The sequence below is a fragment of the Hyla sarda genome, chromosome 7 (assembly GCF_029499605.1).
Source record: "Hyla sarda isolate aHylSar1 chromosome 7, aHylSar1.hap1, whole genome shotgun sequence".
Lineage (NCBI taxonomy): Eukaryota > Metazoa > Chordata > Amphibia > Anura > Hylidae > Hyla > Hyla sarda.
Genome location: NC_079195.1, coordinates 165,256,224 through 165,273,522, shown reverse-complemented (window position 1 = coordinate 165,273,522; position 17,299 = coordinate 165,256,224). Strand labels below are relative to the sequence as shown.

General features: G+C 43.1%; 1 protein-coding gene across 5 annotated transcripts in view; it reads right to left on the bottom strand.

Annotated features, from left to right (window-relative positions):
• ZNF511 (zinc finger protein 511) overlaps nucleotides 1-17,299 on the bottom strand; it is a 66,820-nt gene that overhangs the window by 33,046 nt on the left and 16,475 nt on the right. For all 5 annotated transcript variants that reach the window (XR_008846488.1, XM_056531211.1, XM_056531210.1 and 2 more), the window contains exons 2-3: nucleotides 15,344-15,417; nucleotides 9,163-9,364 (exon numbers count right to left, since the gene is read on the bottom strand). Coding sequence is in view for 4 of the 5 variants with exons in the window: in XM_056531211.1 (XP_056387186.1) it covers nucleotides 9,163-9,364; nucleotides 15,344-15,417 (276 nt within the window). In the remaining variant the exon portion in view is untranslated. The remainder of the gene's footprint in view (nucleotides 1-9,162; nucleotides 9,365-15,343; nucleotides 15,418-17,299) is intronic.

Here is a 17,299-nt window from a genome sequence, read left to right as displayed (position 1 = left end):
AAGACACTAGAAAGTTGAGGTGAGCACTGAGCAGTACTTAAAAGAAGTACACAACAATTTAATCCCACCTGGGTTAACGAAAACCTCTCTATACTATGTGTCCAATCTAAAACGTAACTTTTATTAAGAATAGGGTTAATATTGTGAACTAAGGAGAAACACACATTTAAAAGCACAACCCCAGGAGCGTCTGCAGAAATATTATGGTGGCCTCAATGGAGTCCCAGAGTACCACTATTTAGGGGTGTTTATGGTTTCACTGCTCCTATTAGGGGTGTTTATGTTTACACCACTCCTATTAAACATACATACATTATAATTATATATATATATAAAACACTGGTTATCAGTTTGCATTGTACTCTTGCATGGACTCTAAGGCAGCATCACGCTAACCCGCTGTGCACCGCGGGTACGGATCACCAATGTGTAAGATACCCTCTCTATTTTATACATATATCCATATGTTATTTTATTCCATGGCATTGCATATTGCAAGACGTTCCAGGGTTGCAGTTTAAAAAGTATTGCTGTCACACCTCGACATGTTTCGCCACTATGTGGCTTTATCAAGGAGAACAACTGACAATACTCGTCTTAATCCTTCTAATAATTATCAGCCACTGAAGTGGAGTTGTTCTTTTCTGTCTGACAACAGTGCTCTCTGCTGACATCTCTGCTTGTCTCAGGAACTGCACAGAGTAGAAGAGGTTTGCTATGGGGATTTGCTTCTACTCTGGACAGTTCCCGAGACAGGTGTCATCAGAGAGCACTAAGGGTGTGTTCACACTGCGGAATCTCCGCTCGCTGAATTCCGTGAGCGGGGATTCCGACTGGCGGCCGCCGCCGAAGATGCTTCAGCGCTAGGGCCGCAGGGCACTGAGCCGTCACCATTGACGGCTATGCAGTGCTCGCAGAATCCGCACAACGAATGAACATGTTCTTTCTTTCTGCGGAACAATTTCAGCAGTGGAATTGTCTCGCGGAGACCCATTCACACTAATGTTAAGTTCACACAGCGGAATTTCGCTCGCGGAGTTCCGCTTGTGGTATTCCGCGGGAATTCCGTAGTGTGAATGCACCCTTAGACAGAAAAGAACAACTCAACTTCAGCAGCTCATAATTACTGAAAGGAATAAAAAAATTTAACTTACATATCTGTTTAACTTTCTGGAGCCAATTGATATATATATATATAATAAAAAAAAAGGTTTTTCCTGGATAACCCCTTTAATTTGAAGTGAAGGTAATTTCCCTATGAGTGCCTTTACTTTGCAGTTATTTGCTCTGTTCTGGTTCTCTGCTGTATCACATGACCAGCACTCTGACATGCTAAATTCTAGAGAAGTAAGTTTCTCTATTTCTATGAGACTCACATTAAAAGGAGATGTCCCATGCCTAGAAGTACAGAAAAACGTATCCCCTAGCCGCAGTATGGTGCCCCGGCTCTTACCCAGAGCGGCGTGTCACAACCTCATGAGTCGTCATCAAGGCAACGTCACTAGTCCAGGGCCGGGCCCGGAGCGGAGAAGAGGACCTCCCGGTGAAGATGGACAGCCTGGAACGACTAACCCTCCCCACCGGACGGTCCCTGCAGGATAGATGGCCCGGACCAGCTCAACCTTCCTTCCCACCGAAGGGAGGTGAGTAAAAAGCTAAAGGTGGGGGTCTGGATGATGACAAAGGCCGCAGTGGTCTTCAACCTGCGGACCTTCAGATGTTTCAAAACTACAACTCCCAGCATGCCCGGACAGCCAATGGCTGTCCGGGCATGCTCAGAGTTGTAGTTTTGCAACATTTGGAGGTCCGCAGGTTGAAGATCACTGGATTGACAGGCGGTGATGATGAAGGGGGGGAGGGGGATGATGACAGGCGGTGATGATGACAGGCGGTGATGATGAAGGGGGAATGATGAAGGGGGGGAGATGATGACAGGCGGTGATGATGAAAGGGGGGGGGGATGATATATTTCCCACCCTAGGCTTATAGTCGAGTCAATAACTTTTCTTGGGTTTTTGGGGTGAAATGAGGGGCCTCTGCTTATATTCGGGTCGGCTCATACTCGAGTATGTACGGTATTCACTTTTATTGTAACTTCCCTGAGGAAGGGAAATGGACCCAAACAGCATCAGAATTTTGTTTTATTTTTAGTCTTCTTTATTCTGTTTGAATGTCTGTCGATATATGTGTGTGATATATATATATATATATATATATATATATATATATATATATATATATATATAGCTATGCAGTATTCTATGTTTAACCCCTTAAGGGCCGAGTCCTTTTTCCCCTTAAGGATGCAGCCTTTTTTGCAATTCTGACCACTATCACTTTATGCATTAATACCTCTGGGATGCTTTTACCGATTATTCTGATTCCAAGACTGTTTTTTTCGTGACATATTCTACTTTAACACAGTGGTAAATTTTTGTTGTTACTTGCATCATTTCTTGGTGAAAAATCCCCAAATTTCATGAAAACTTTGAAAATGTTGCATTTTTCTAACTTTGAAACTCTCTGCATGTAAGGAAAATGGATATTCCAAATAAATTATATATTGATTCACATATACAATATGTCTACTTTATGTATGCATCATAAAGTTGACATGTTTTTACCTTTGGAAGACATCAGAGGGATTCAAAGTTCAGCAGCAATTTTCCAATAAGTTTTCAAAATCAGAATTTTTCAGGGACCAATTCAGTTTTGAAGTGGACTAGAGGGGTCTTCATATTAGAAATACCACATAAATGACCCCATTATAAAAACTGCACCCCCAAAGTATTCAAAATGACATTGAGAAAGTGTGTTAACCCTTCAGGTGTTTCACAGGAATAGCAGCAAAATGAAGGAGAAAATTCAAAATCTTCATTTTTTTTTTTTTTTTACACTCGCATGTTCTTGTAGACCCAGTTTTTTAAATTTTACAAGGCGTAAAAGGAGAAAAAAAAACCATGTCCCATTTAGGAATCCCCTATGGTGCCAGAACAGCAAAAAACAAAACAAAACATGGCATACTATTTTGGAAACTACACCCCTCAAGGAACATAACAAGGGGTCCAGTGAGCCTTAACACCCCACAGATGTTTGATGACTTTTCGTTAAAGTCTGATGTGTAAATGACATTTTTTATTAAATTTTTCACTGAAATGCTGGTTTTCCCCCAAATTTTACATTTTTGCAAGGGGTTATAGGAGAAAATGCCACCCAAAATTTGTAACTCCATCTCTTCTGAGTATGGAAATACCCCATGTGTGGACGTCAAGTGCACTGCTGGTGCACTGCAATGCTCAGAAGAGAAGAAGTCACATTTGGCTTTTGGAAAGCAAATTTTGCTGAAATGGTTTTTGGGGGGCATGTCGCATTTAGGAAGCCCCTATGGTGCAAGAACAGTAAAAAAATAAACCACATGGCATACTATTTTGGAAGCTACACCCCTCAAGGAACGTAACAAGGGGTACAATGAGCCTTAACACCTCACAGGTGTTTGACAAATTTCCACTAAATTTGGACAGGAAAATGAAAAATTTGATTTTTTTCACTAAAAGGCTGATGCTACCCCAAATTTTTCATTTTTACAAGGGGTAATTCGAGAAAAAGCCTCCCAAAATGTGTATCTCCATTTTTTTCTGAGTATGGAAATACCCCATATGTGGATGTAAATTGCTCTGCGGGCAAACTACAATGCTCAGAAGAGAAGGAGCGCCATTGAGCGTTCGGTGAGAGAATTTGGTTGGAATAGAAGTCGGGGGTGATGTGCGTTTACAAAGCCCCCCGTGGTGCCATAACAGTGGATCCCCCCCACATGTGACCCCATTTTGGAGACTACACCCCTCACAGAATTTAATAAGGTGTGCAGTGAACATTTACACCCCACTGGCGTTTGACAGATCTTTAGAACAGTGGGCTGTGCAAATGAAAAATAAAATTTTTCATTTTCACGGACCACTGTTCCAAAAATCTGCCAGACACCTGTGGGGCACAAATGCTCACTGCACCCCTTATTACAATACGTGAGGGGTGTAGTTTCCAAAATGGGGTCACATGTGGGGGGGTCCACTGTTCTGGCACTATGGGGGCTTTGTAAACACACATGGTTTTCAATTTCGGACACATTCTCTCTCCAAAATCCCAATGGCGCTCCTTCTCTTCTGAGCATTGTAGTTCGCCCCCAGAGCACTTTACATCCACATATGGGGTATGTTCTCACACGGAAGAAATGGGGTTACAAATTTTGGTGGGCTTTTTTCCTATTCTCTCTTTTGAAAATGAAAAATGTAGGGTAACACCAGCATTTTAGTGAAAATTATTTAATTTTTTTTTCATTTTCACATCCAACTTTAACAAAAATTTGTCAAACACCTGTGGGGTGTTAAGGCTCACTATACCCCTTGTTATGTTCAGTGAGGGGTGTAGTTTCCAAAATGGTGTCACATCTGGGTATTTATTGTTTTGCATTTATGTCAGAACCGCTGTAAAATCAGCCACCCCTTTGCAAATCACCAATTTAGACCTCAAATGCACATGTGCTCTCACTCCTGAGCCTTGTTGTGCATCCGCATAACATTTTACGCCCACATATGGGGTATTTCCGTACTCAGGAGAAATTGCGTTACAAATTTTGGGGGTCTTTTTTTCCTTTTACCGCTTGTGAAAATTAAAAGTATGGGGCAACACCTGCATGTTAGTGTTAAAAAATTTTTTTTTTCACACTAACATGCTGGTGTAGACCCCAACTTTACCTTTTCATAAGGGGTAAAATGAGAAAAAGCCACCCAAAATGTGTAACGTAATTTCTCCCAAGTACGGAGATACCCCATATTTGGCCCCAAACTGTTTCCTTAAAATACAATAGGGCTCCAAAGCGAGAGAGTGCCATGCGCATTTGAGGCCTAAATTGGGGATTTTAATCTGCCACAAAAATACCCCACGGCAGTGTTTCCCAAACAGGGTGTCTCAAGCTGTTGCAAAACTCCCAGCATGCCTGGACAGTCAGTGGCTGTCTGGCAATACTGGGAGTTTTTGTTTTTCAACAACTGGAGGCTCTGTTTTATTGGGGGGGGACTGTGTAGGGGTTGGACAGTTGGGTTTACAGTGAGTTTTAGCTGGGAGTTTAGCTGAAAATTTGCCGCATCTCAGACTTGCAGCAGAAAACTTGCTGTAAACCCAACTGTGTGAAATGCACCCTGTACATTATTATCATGGGGGGGGGGGGGGGGGGAGGGACAAACCTTAAGCTGTTGCAAAACTACAACTCCCAGCATGCACTGACAGAGCAAACATGCTGGGAGTTGTAGTTATGCAACAGCTGGAGGCACATTGTTTGCGGAACACTGAGCGTTTGTTACTTAACTCAGTGTTTCGCAAACAGTGTGCCTCCAGCTGTTGCAAAACTGCAACAATCAGAATGCACTGACAGTCGAAGGGCATGCTTAGCAACAACTCGCAGCATGCAAAGCCAAAGGGAGTTGTAGTTTTGCAACAGCTGGAGGCACACTGCTAAAACTCCCCAGAGTATGCCCTCTGGTAGTCTGTGCATGCTGGGAGTTGTAGTTATGCAACAGCTGAATGCACACTTTTTCATAGAAAAAATGTGCCTCCAGCTGTTGCATAACTACAACCCCCAGCATGCACAGGCTACCAAAGGGCATGCTGGGAGCTGTAGTTGGAACTCCAGATGTTGCAAAACTACAACTCCCTTTGGCTTTGCATGCTGTGAGTTGTTGCTAAGCAACAGTAGGAGGTGAACAGGCCTAACCTCCTGCTGTATCCTGCCGCTGGAACCGCCACCGGGACCGATCCTGCTGCTCCTTTCGCCGCCACCACACACGGGGGGACCCCCGCCGGACCAGGGCAAGGTAGGAGACCCCCGCCGGCGCCGATCTCCGCTCCGATCGCCGTCCCCAGCAGGTCCGTGATTGGTTGTTCGTTCCGATCAATCACGTGATCGTGAGGCGGCACCCGTGCCACCTCACTCCTGCTGGGTAAGGGTGAATGGGGCTGTCTCGGACAGCCCCATTCACCATTTTTTTCCGGGTCACCTGAGACCCGTAATAGCATCAAATCGTCGGTCTGAATTGACCGGCGATTTGCCGCGATCGCCGACATGGGGGGAGTCTCAGGATCCCCCTGGGCGATATGCCGGGATGGCTGCTGATAGATATCAGCAGTCATCACGTTCCGATCACCGCATCCAGAGACGTGGTGATCAAGGAAAGCTGCGCCGTAAATGTACAGCGCTGTGCGCTAAGAACTTCTTAGCAGCGCCGTACATTTACGGCACTCGTACTTAAGGGGTTAAAGTAATTATTACGACCTGAGTGAGCAGAAGAAGCAACAATCGCTCGTGAATGCTGGAAAGAAGCTTATGTGAAATTGTATAGACGGCGTACCTGGAATAAGGGGAGTTTGGAGTGTTACTCCCCTCTTGGTCACTTATGAGGAATGTTTATTCATGTACCTATTATACTGAATTGGATGTAAGGTGCTGGACCCTTTTTTCTTGTTTCCTATATAATGTGGAAAGCATAAAAATGGATGACTCAAGAATAAAGGCACCAGTATGGAAATTAAAGAAAATCTGTTGCCTTTATATTACCTAGTATATGATGCCCTGATGCCAACAGTACTTTTTTCTACACTCCTTAGTTTCCAAGATATAGGAATTTTAGTAGTACTTACTTGACTGCACTTTTCACTGAATAGTCAAATAGGTAGAAACCTTTTTTTTTTCCAAGTAAATGTTTTTATTAACACCATTTTTTCAATAATAGGCAGGAACTTTAACACAAAATAGAGTGTGAATGCTAGACTAAGAGGTTGTGATTAAAATAGTTGAGAAAACATGAATTATGTTACCTCACATCACCCCTTTTTTCAAAAAAAGTGCCCCGCAATCTACTATTCAGTGAAAAGTGAAGGCAACCAAGTAGTAAAATCCCTATATCTTGGGAACTAGAGGATGCAGCATTTTTTTTTTGGACTGACCTTATGTCCTCATTAACTACACTGCTACACCTGGGGAGTGCTTCTTTATAGTTTGTTTCACACAAAACATTTACAAAATACACTGCAGGTTTTTTTTCTCCCAAAAGACAGGAGTGGATTGTTGAGGAACAGAACTTCATCTTGCTTTTCCAAGGGACATGGGCATATTTTCTTTCACACTCACAGAGTGTTTCACGCTGCAAGTTAGAAAGGGGCAGGCTCTCTGTGGGCTGCCTGTGGCAAATTCTCGGCAGCAGTAATCAGCCGCAGACCCCATTTAAGCCAATAGGGTCTGCGTCGATTTCAGCAGTGGAAATTCCGCTGCCGAAAGTCTGCCCAGATAGCCAGCTCCTTTCAAACTCACAGCAAACTCGGAAATACCCTGCAAATTGAAAGGAAATATGCCGGTGTGAACGTACCCTAAAAGTGGTATCTAACAGCATTTTTAGATAAATACTGCTTATGTGTATTTGTTTTTTCCATTTATATTTTTTGCCAAAAACACTGTAACCAGATGTTAGCTGAAAGTCAGTGATTTAATGTTTGTAGCTTATTTACGTTGTTGTGTTATTTTTTTTTCAAGGGGATGTTGCATTTTGAAAGGAAAATATATGCATTTGTTCTATTTTTCCATTGGCTACTCTATAGGACAAAAACGCATTTAAAACCTGTACGAGTATTAGGAGTCACAAACCTCTTAATACAACGGACGTATCTTTGAATGGCTGTATCTGTGGGTTTTATTCACATGGAATAAAACAGAAGCACAAAATTAGATGTCTATTTCCAGTTAGAAACAGGTTTGTCTAAATTTGCTTAATTAAGCTTATTGTTATTTATATATTTTTTTTATGGACTGCAAAAAGAGGTAATCTGTCACCTCTTCTTATGCATATAAAACCAAAATGACGTGCAAAGTGTGCTGTATTCTTCCACTGAATTCAATAGGAGATTTATCAAAACCTGTGCAGAGGTAAAAGCTATGAAATACAAAAAGATATCCGATTAGTTGCTAGGGGCAACTAGTCAGCTTTTCATCTGCATAAGTTTGCTAAATCTCCCCAATATTGAATACCAGTGATTTACGCTTAAAACTAAAAAAAAAATTTAAATACACCTACAAATAAAATATAAATTTTGATCTTGTTGATTTCAGCTATAATTTACACCAACTTTTGTCGTAAATTATAGTTACCACATCCGCTAGCCGGGACAACTTATTTGGGCACAATAAAAAAATAAAAAAATAAAACACTGAGAAAAAAGTTTACAATTTTTGAGCAAAACAGGCATGTTTATGGTTAAACAAAAAACAAAACCTGCTAACGAACAGCACTTACATTTTCTTTTATGTATGAAGAAGGTCTAGAGCAGTGGTCTTCAACCTGCAGACCTCCAGATGTTGCAAAACTACAACTCCCAGCATGCTAGGAATTGTAGTTTTGCAACATCTGGAGGTCCGCAGGTTGAAGAACACTGGTCTAGGGGGAATTCCTTCATGTATTCACTATTAATGTTTCTATGTAGAGCTGCAGTAGATTTATACCTTTGGACATTATGCACAAGGGGAATCAACAGTGTGGACCTGTATGGCACTCCATATAAAATAGTTTATAAGACTGAAAAAAACAAGCATTTATCAAGTTCAACCTATGTCCCTACTGTGTTGATCCAGAGAAAGACAAAAAAAACTATGAGGCAAATGTCAATTGCCTGATACCAGTGGGAAAAATCCCTTTCCGGATCCAAATATGGCTATATCATTCCCTGGATAAGCATTTTGTCTATATAAATCTAATATCCTTAAATTGTAATTATTACTTTCAAAAAATGCATGTTGAGAAATAATGTCCTTTTTATGCTAAGAAATTGTGTCATGTTTCTAAATGGAATTTTCTCTGAAATGTTCATATTGGCATGGAGCACACAATGCATTCCTATTCATGTACATAACAGCAAGAGAATTCTCTCTCTTTAAAGCGCTGAACAAGATCATAATTCAGCAACAATTCAGGAAACCTTTGATGGAGCTAACATGGAGAATTCTTGCAAACATTTAAATACTATGAAAAGTAAAATTCAAAAAGGTACTGTGCTGTTCTACAAACAATCCAGTCTTACAATGAGGGATTTAATCAAAAGCACATCATTGTCTAATTATTCACATACCATACTGGTCTTTTCCGCCATAATCTGGAAGAGCGAGTCATGCCATTCAAGAATGTGTATGTCCAAAAGCCTGACCGATGGAAAAGATCTTTTGCATGTGGAACAAACATTTCTATGCAGAGTGTTGTAGTGATGTTCAAAGGACTCCAATGTGTCAAAGAGCTGCGCACAGTCTGCTACTTGGCAAGGAAATTCTGACACCCTGGGAAAAAAAATTATAATAGATATATATATATATATATATATATATATATAAAAATATTCTGTTGCAATATATATATATATATATATATATATATATATATATATCTCTAGGGAGCGCAAAAAGTTAAGGAATAACTCAGAGTATTCGTGTACATACTACACTGATAATTGAAGGTATAATCGTAAGAAAACAATCCTCAAACCCCAACCTCCTGCAGCCATTGATCTATAGGCAATCAGGGCCTAAGTTGAGAAATGCAGTACACTGGTATTTAATTAAAGTTTAGAACCTTTTAGGGTGTATTCACACGTAGCGTATCATGCAGGTATTTGATGTGCAGGATTTGAAGCTATGTTTAGTTTACACTGAAAGCTGAAGCTTCAAATACTGTGCATTAAATATGCACAGGATACTGTACATGTGAATACACCCAGAGTTACAGCAGAGCGAGCTCCCTGCTGCCGTAGCTCTATTTGTCTGCTCGTAACTGCGGAATGCTCACCGGCAGTCACAAGCGGACACAACGAGCTGCAGCAGCATCAGCAGGGAGCTCACTCTACCGTAACTATGTGTGCCTGCAGCTCATTCGCCGGGTCAAATACGCTGTGGATGCGCTCCCATGTCTACGTATCCTAAAAGGGCTCAGGTGGGAGGTAAAAAAATTAATGAATTATAATCACCTGTTGCTGATAACCCACTAATGCCTATTGTCAATGCTTCCTGCCCTCCTCTAGAAACATTAGGCGAGTATGCATTTCCAACGTATTTTGAGAGGAGAGTAGGAAGCGCACATCAGTGGGCGGTAGTAGGGAATCTGCTACAAATTATTACATGGTTTTCTCTCTTTTTCCTCTCACCCCGAGCCTTTTTAAGTACAAACTTATAGCATTAATATTTTGTTAAGTTATTGTCCATTAGAGCTGGGCGGTATGACCAAATATGTGTATCACGGCATCTTTGTAACTTATGGCGGTTCCACGGTATATAAAAGGTATTTCTTTCAGCTCCACCCCCCAAATCATGTGATCCGCGAGTGCTGTTCTGCTCCCCCCCCACCAAATCATGTTACCCGCCAGCGCTGTTCTGCTCCCCCCCAATTAATTATCAGTCCAGCGGGGTTCTACTCACATATGTCACCCGCAAGCACTGCCCTCCTCCTCTTTGTTGGGGGCCGCCGGCGATGTAACTCTATACCGTACACCAGTGGTCTCAAACCTGCAGACCTCCAGCTGTTGCAAAACTGCAACTCCCAGCATGCCCGGACAGCCAACGCACTGTCATGTAAGAAGCCGGCCAGAGCTCCTCACATGACAGTGGGCTCAGCCTATCACTGGCCGGGTCGGGACATCGCTGCGGCCGGTGATAGGCTGACGGTTGTCCGACGTTCCAGTCCCCAGCGTAAGGCCGACGTAGGTAAGTTAAAGTTTATTTTTTTTATCTTTTACAGCCCGGGCATATGGATACAGCATACAGCAGTGGCCTCAAACCTAAGGCCCTCCAGCTGTTGGGAGTTGTAGTTTTGCAACATCTGGAGGTCCGCAGGTTGAAGACCACTGGCGTACAGTACAGAGTTCCAGTGCCGGCGGCCCCCAACAAAGAGGAGGAGGGCAGTGCTTGCGGGTGACACATGTGAGTAGAACCCCGCTGGGCTGATAATTAATTGGGGAGGGGGGAGCAGAACAGCGCTGACGGGTCACATGATTTGGTGTGGGGGGGAGCAGAACAGCGCTGGCGGGTCACATGATTTGGTGTGGGGGGGGGAAGCAGAACAGCGCTGGCGGGTCACATGATTTGGTGTGGGGGTGGAGCCGAACAGCGCTGGCGGGTGACATGATTTGGTGGGGGGAGGAGCAGAACAGCGCTGGCGGGTCACATATGATTAGTTCCCCGATGTGGGGACTATTAAACAGTCATGGCCGTAAATGTTGGCACCCCTGAAATTTTTCAAGAAAAAGTAGTATTTCTAATAGAAAAGGATTGCGGTAACACATGTTTTGCTCTACACATGTTTATTCCTTTTGTGTGTATTGGAACTAAACCAAAAAAGGCAGAAAAAAAGCAAATTGGACATAATGTCACATCAAACTCCAAAAATGGTCTGGACAAAATTATTGGCACCCTATCAAAATTGTGGAAAAATAAGATTGTTTCAAGCACAGATGGTCCTTTAAAATCACCTGGGGCAAGTAACAGGTGTTGGCAATAATTAAAAAGCCCATCTGAAAGCAGATAAAAAGAAGAGAAGTACACTCAGTATTTGCATTGTGTCTGTGTGTGCCACATTAACCCCTTAAGGACTCAGCGTTTTTCGGTTTTTGCATTTTCATTTTTTCCTCATCACCTTCTAAAAATCATAACGCTTTCAATTTTGCACATAAAATTCCATATGATGGCTTATTTTTTGCGCCACCAATTCTACTTTGCAGTGACATTAGTCATTCTATCCAAAAATCCACGGCGAAACGGAAAAAAAATCCATTGTGCGACAAAATTTAAGAAAAAATGTCATTTTGTAACTTTTGGGGGCTTCCGTTTCTACGCAGTGCATTTTTTAGTAAAAATAACACCTTATCTTTATTCTGTAGGTCCATACAGTTAAAATGACACCCTATTTATATAGGTTGGATATTGTCGTACGTGCCCGTATCATAACTACATGCAGGAAAATTTATGTTAAAAAGTCTCATCTTCTAACCCCTATAACTTTTTTATTTTTCCGCATATGGGCCGGTATGAGGACTCATTTTTTGCGCCGTGTTCTGAAGTTTTTATCGGTACCATTTTTTATTGATCGATGATTTTTTGGCGCGTACGCCATTGACCATGCGATTTAATTAACGATATATTTTTATAGTTTGGACATTTCCGTACGCAGCGATACCACATGTTTATTTTTATTTACAGTTTTTTTTTTTTTATGGGAAAAGGGGGGTGATTCAAGGGGGGTTAAATGACCTTTGTTAACTTTTTTTTTGAAGTGCTATAGCTCCCATAGGGACCTATAACACTGCACACACTGATCTCTTATGCTGATCCCTGCAAAGCGATAGCTTTGCACGGATCAGTGAGATAGGGGCTCGAATGCTCAAGACTGTAGCTCAGGCTTGGAGCAATCAAATCCCGATCGGACGCCGCAGAGACAGGTAAGGAGACCTCCGCTTGCGTCCCAGCTGATCAGAACATCGCGATTTTATCGCGATGTCCCGATCAGCCCGACTGAGCTGCCAGGAAGCGCTTACTTTTACTTTCAGACGTGGCTGTCCACTTTGACCGCCACGTCTGAAGGGTCAATAGCGTGCGGCACAACGATCAGTGCCGCGCGCTGTTAGCCCAGGGTCCCGGCTATGAATAGCAGCCGGGACCGACCCGGTGTGATGCGGGGTCACAGCGTGACCCCGTTTTAAACACCGGGATCGGGTTCAGGGCGTACAGGTACGCCCTGAGTCCTTAAGAGGTTAAGCATAGACAACACAAAGAGGAGAAGAGAACTGTCTGAGGACTTGTGGAAAAATATCAACAATCTCCAGATATCTAGATTTGCCTTTGTCCACAGTGTGCAACATTATCAAGAAGTTTGCAACCCATGGCACTGTAGCGAATCTCCCTGGGTGTGGACGGAAGAGAAAAATTGATGAAAGGTGTCAACGCAGGATAGTCCGGATGGTGGATAAGCAGCCCCAAACAAGTTCCAAAGATATTCAAGCTGTCCTGCAGGCTCAGGGAGCATCAGTGTCAGCACGAACTATCCATCAACATTTAAATGAAATGAAACGCTATGGCAGGAGACCCAGGAGGACCCCACTGCTGACACAGAGACATAAAAAAGCAAGACTACATTTTGCCAAAATGAATTTGAGTAAGCCAAAATCCTTCTGGGAAAACGTCTTATGGACAGATGAGACCAAGATAGAGCTTTTTGCTAAAGCACATCATTCTACTGTTTACCGAAAAGGGAATGAGACCTACAAAGAAAAGAGCACAGTACCCACAGTGAAATATGGTGGAGGTTCAATGATGTTTTAGGGTTGTTTTGCTGACTCTGGCACTGGGTGCCTTGAATGTGTGCAAGGCATCATGAAATCAGAGGATTACCAACGGATTTCGAATCGTCCAGTGTTAGTGTCGCAAAGACATGATGGGAAACGCAGTTTGACTAAAACACGGAACAGGAAGAAGGTAAGAAAAAGGAGCACACAGGACACTAAGACAACTGATGAAAAAAGAGGCACAAACAAATCGCAACAAAGGTAAACAAACTAAAAAACGACCAAACAACAACAAATTCACCTAAAAAAAAAAAAAAAAAAAAGTATAGTAAAGGAGTACCCCTTTAAAATTGCTGTTGGGAAAAGAGACCTGGAGCAGTTTGCAAAGGAAGAGTGGTCCAACATTCCGGCTGAGAGGTGTAAGAAGCTTATTGATGGTTATAAGAAGCGGCTGATTTCATTTATTTTTTCCAAAGGGTGTGCAACCAAATGTTAACTTAAGGTTGCTAATAATTTTGTCCAGAACATTTTTGGAGTTGGTGTGACAATATGTCCAAATTTGCTTTCTTTCCTCCCTTTTTTGGTTTAGTTCCAATACACACAGAGGGAATAAACATGTGTATAGCAAAACATATGTTACTGCAATTATTTTCTGTGAGAAACACTTCATTTACGGTGCCAACATTTATGGCCATGACTGTATATCACGGTATTGTATCTTTCTGTATAACAATGTTCACACATATTTGACTGAACAGTACCTGTTTTTGTTACTTTTTCTTTTTAAAATATTTCAAAATATTTCAAAATAAAAAAATATTAAAAGCCACCTGACAGTGGCGTGAGTGCTTGTGCCTACTGAGCGCTCACGTGACCAGCGGCCATGAATATTCAAATCCAGCCGTCGGGCCCGCCTCCAGCGTGCAATTCAGCACTGGAAGAAGCCGAGCTTCAGAGGGAACAGGTGCCAGAATGCAGCTTCGTATATCTGTCAGAAACCCTGCACCGGTCTCCTGTTCACCCACACTATAACCCGAACTAGAACGGGTGACAGTTTTCCTTTAATAAAACTAGTCTGTACACTCCTACTATACACATCAGGGTATGTGCAGACTGCGCAGAGCATTGCATCCTAGTGTCTGTAGTACTGACTCTGTACTACAGACACTAGGGTGCAATGCTCTGCACATACCTCTGTGTGTATAGATAGCAGTGTGCAGTGCAGGGCATTGCACCCTAGTGTCTATAGTACAAACACTAGGGTGCAATACTCTGCACATACTTCTATGTGTATAGCAGTTTGAATGTAGTACATGCACACACTGCTATACACATGGAGGGTATGTGCAGAGCATTGCACCCTAGTGTCTGTAGAAGACACTAGGGTGCAACGCTCTGCAGATACTCCCCATGTGTATGACAATGTGAAAGGCAATGCGGCAGTAACAGTAGAAGCATGAGCCCTGAGGGCGCATTATACAGCAAGCAACCCAGCAAGTGATTGTTTGTAGTAGGGCTGCAACAATTATTTGATTTTATCGATAATCTTGCACTGGTGCTCTGCTCTCCTCTCTCGTTGCCGCCTGTGGATGCACTTCATTGTGCTTCCGTTTTATGGAGCCTAAGCCCTGGAGGACCTCACCCGTACTATTTCCGCCTCCCCTGCCTACGGTAGGTAGGCAGGGGAGGCGGAAATAGTACGGGAATTGTAGACCTTTTTTTCGTTCTTCACCTACATTTGATGCCACTGGTTAAGTAAAAAAAAAAAAAAAAAACACTCAAAGAGCATCATTTGTGAATGGAGCAGTATTACCCCTGTGAGGCCACTGCTCCATTCACCACCAATGGCACCGGTGCTGTACAGCAGTTGGCTATCACTCTCAGCCCCACAGACAGCAGATGGGGCTCTGGTAATGCAGGTTACTACCTCTTCCTACACAGAGGCATTATAGGGAAGGAAAATAATAATATACTAGCAAGTTTTACATACCTGGACCTTGCTTCCACTTCTCCAATTCCAGTCAATATATTTTGGAGGTACAAATGGCGATGTACATCTCCATCCTGCATTAAAAAGTAAACAGTATACAAGTTATAGTCAGCAAGACAAACATTGTTGCAAAGAAATTAAAATAAATCTCAACAAGCATTAAAAAAAATACAAATATGAGATTCCCAAAAAGGCAAGTTCAAAAACGGAAACTGGGCTAGGTGTGCTTAACTAATAGCCAGGGCATAACAGCCCTGCAGTGGCTAAGGAGTCCATGGGTCAGGGGTAGGCTCACTAGCAGCAGCCTGCTGCACCAAATTGTTGCTGGCAGAGGTTCACTTGTTATAGCAGCTGCAGTTTGTGCTTCTGGTGCCACCTTAATAAAAAAAAATTAAAAAACTTGCTGTCATCCCTTAAAATGCGTTGTCTAGTGAATTTTTTTTTTTTTTTAAAGCAAGGGCCCGGGCTGCCTTATAATATAGAAAAGCTTCTACATACCTCCCTTGCAGGCTCTGTGCCGTGCTTCTGACAAACTTCCCCTTCACAGAGCTGCAGATGTGATGTAGCAGCGCCGCTAAGCCAATCAATGAGGCGGGACATTGCTACGCGCAGTGATTGGATGAGTGGCACTGCTACGTAACGTCTGCAGCTCCGCAAAGTGGAAGTTTGTCGGAAGCATGGCACCAATACACCAGAGTCTACTGCAAATGATAGCACAGCTCTTACATCCACACCATTAATGTCCTGTAATAACATGGCAGTTCATTTAAAAACACCCAGTCAATGTACTATTCCAGCACTGAGAGGGAAGGGACTATCCAGAATCAGAAATACATAATGGCTTTCCTTCAGAAACAGCACCACTCTCGTTCTCGGTTTGCTCAGTTTGTCCTCAGCAGCTTAGCTCCATTGAAGTGAATGAAGCTGAACTGTAATACCACACATAGCCTGAGGACAGTTGTGGCACTGTTTTGGAAAAAAGCAGCTATTTGTTTTCTAGTCCTGGTCAAACCCTGTAATATATAGGTTTGTCTTTTGCATTTTGTTGTTGGGGGGGGGGGGGGGGGGGGGGAGGGAGAAGGGTCCCTCTGGCAATACATGGAGAGACTCTGCTAATGTTTCTTGCCCACCCTGCTGCTAGTCTTCTAAGCTCCAGCAACCAAGATTTAAGGGGTTTTCTAAATGTGATGAGTTTTGGCACTACACAGATCAGACATTGATGGCCTACACTGAGGATGGACCGGAAAACCCCATGAGGGGAAAGCCGGTAATTAATCACCGGTAATTCTGTTTTCAGAGAGATGGACTCCTCCCCCCAGGGACAGGAAACCCAAAACTTAAAGGGGTACTACCGTGCTGACAACTTATCCCCTATCTAAAGGATAGGGGATAAGTTGCCTGATCGCACGGGGTCCCGCCACTGGGGACCCCCGCGATCTCGCACAAGGCACCCCTCTCTCATCAGGCCCCAGAGCAAACATCCGCTCTGGGTGTGATGACGGGGCCGGTGATCGTGACTTCACAGCTCCGCCCCTCAAATCAAGTCTATGGCAGGGGGCGAGACAGCTGTCTCGCCCCCTGCCATAGACTTACATTGATGGATGGAGCGTGACGTCACATGGGGGCGGAGCCGTGACGTCACGATACTCCGGCCCTGTGATCGGCAGTCATCAGACCCGGAGCGATGTTCGCTCCAGGGCCTTATGAGAGCGGGGTGCTGGGTGCGAGATCGTGGGGGTCCCCAGCAGCGGGACCCCGCATGATCAGGCAACTTATCCCCTATCCTTTAGATAGGGGATAAGTTGTGAGCACGGTAGTACCCCTTTAAAAAAGGAAGTGCATTTCTCCTAGGCCCCAGTGAATTACAGAGACCTAGAAAAACACTTCCAACAAGTCAGTACATATAATACAATATTTTAATGCCATAAGAGTAACCAACGCCATAAGAACAAATAT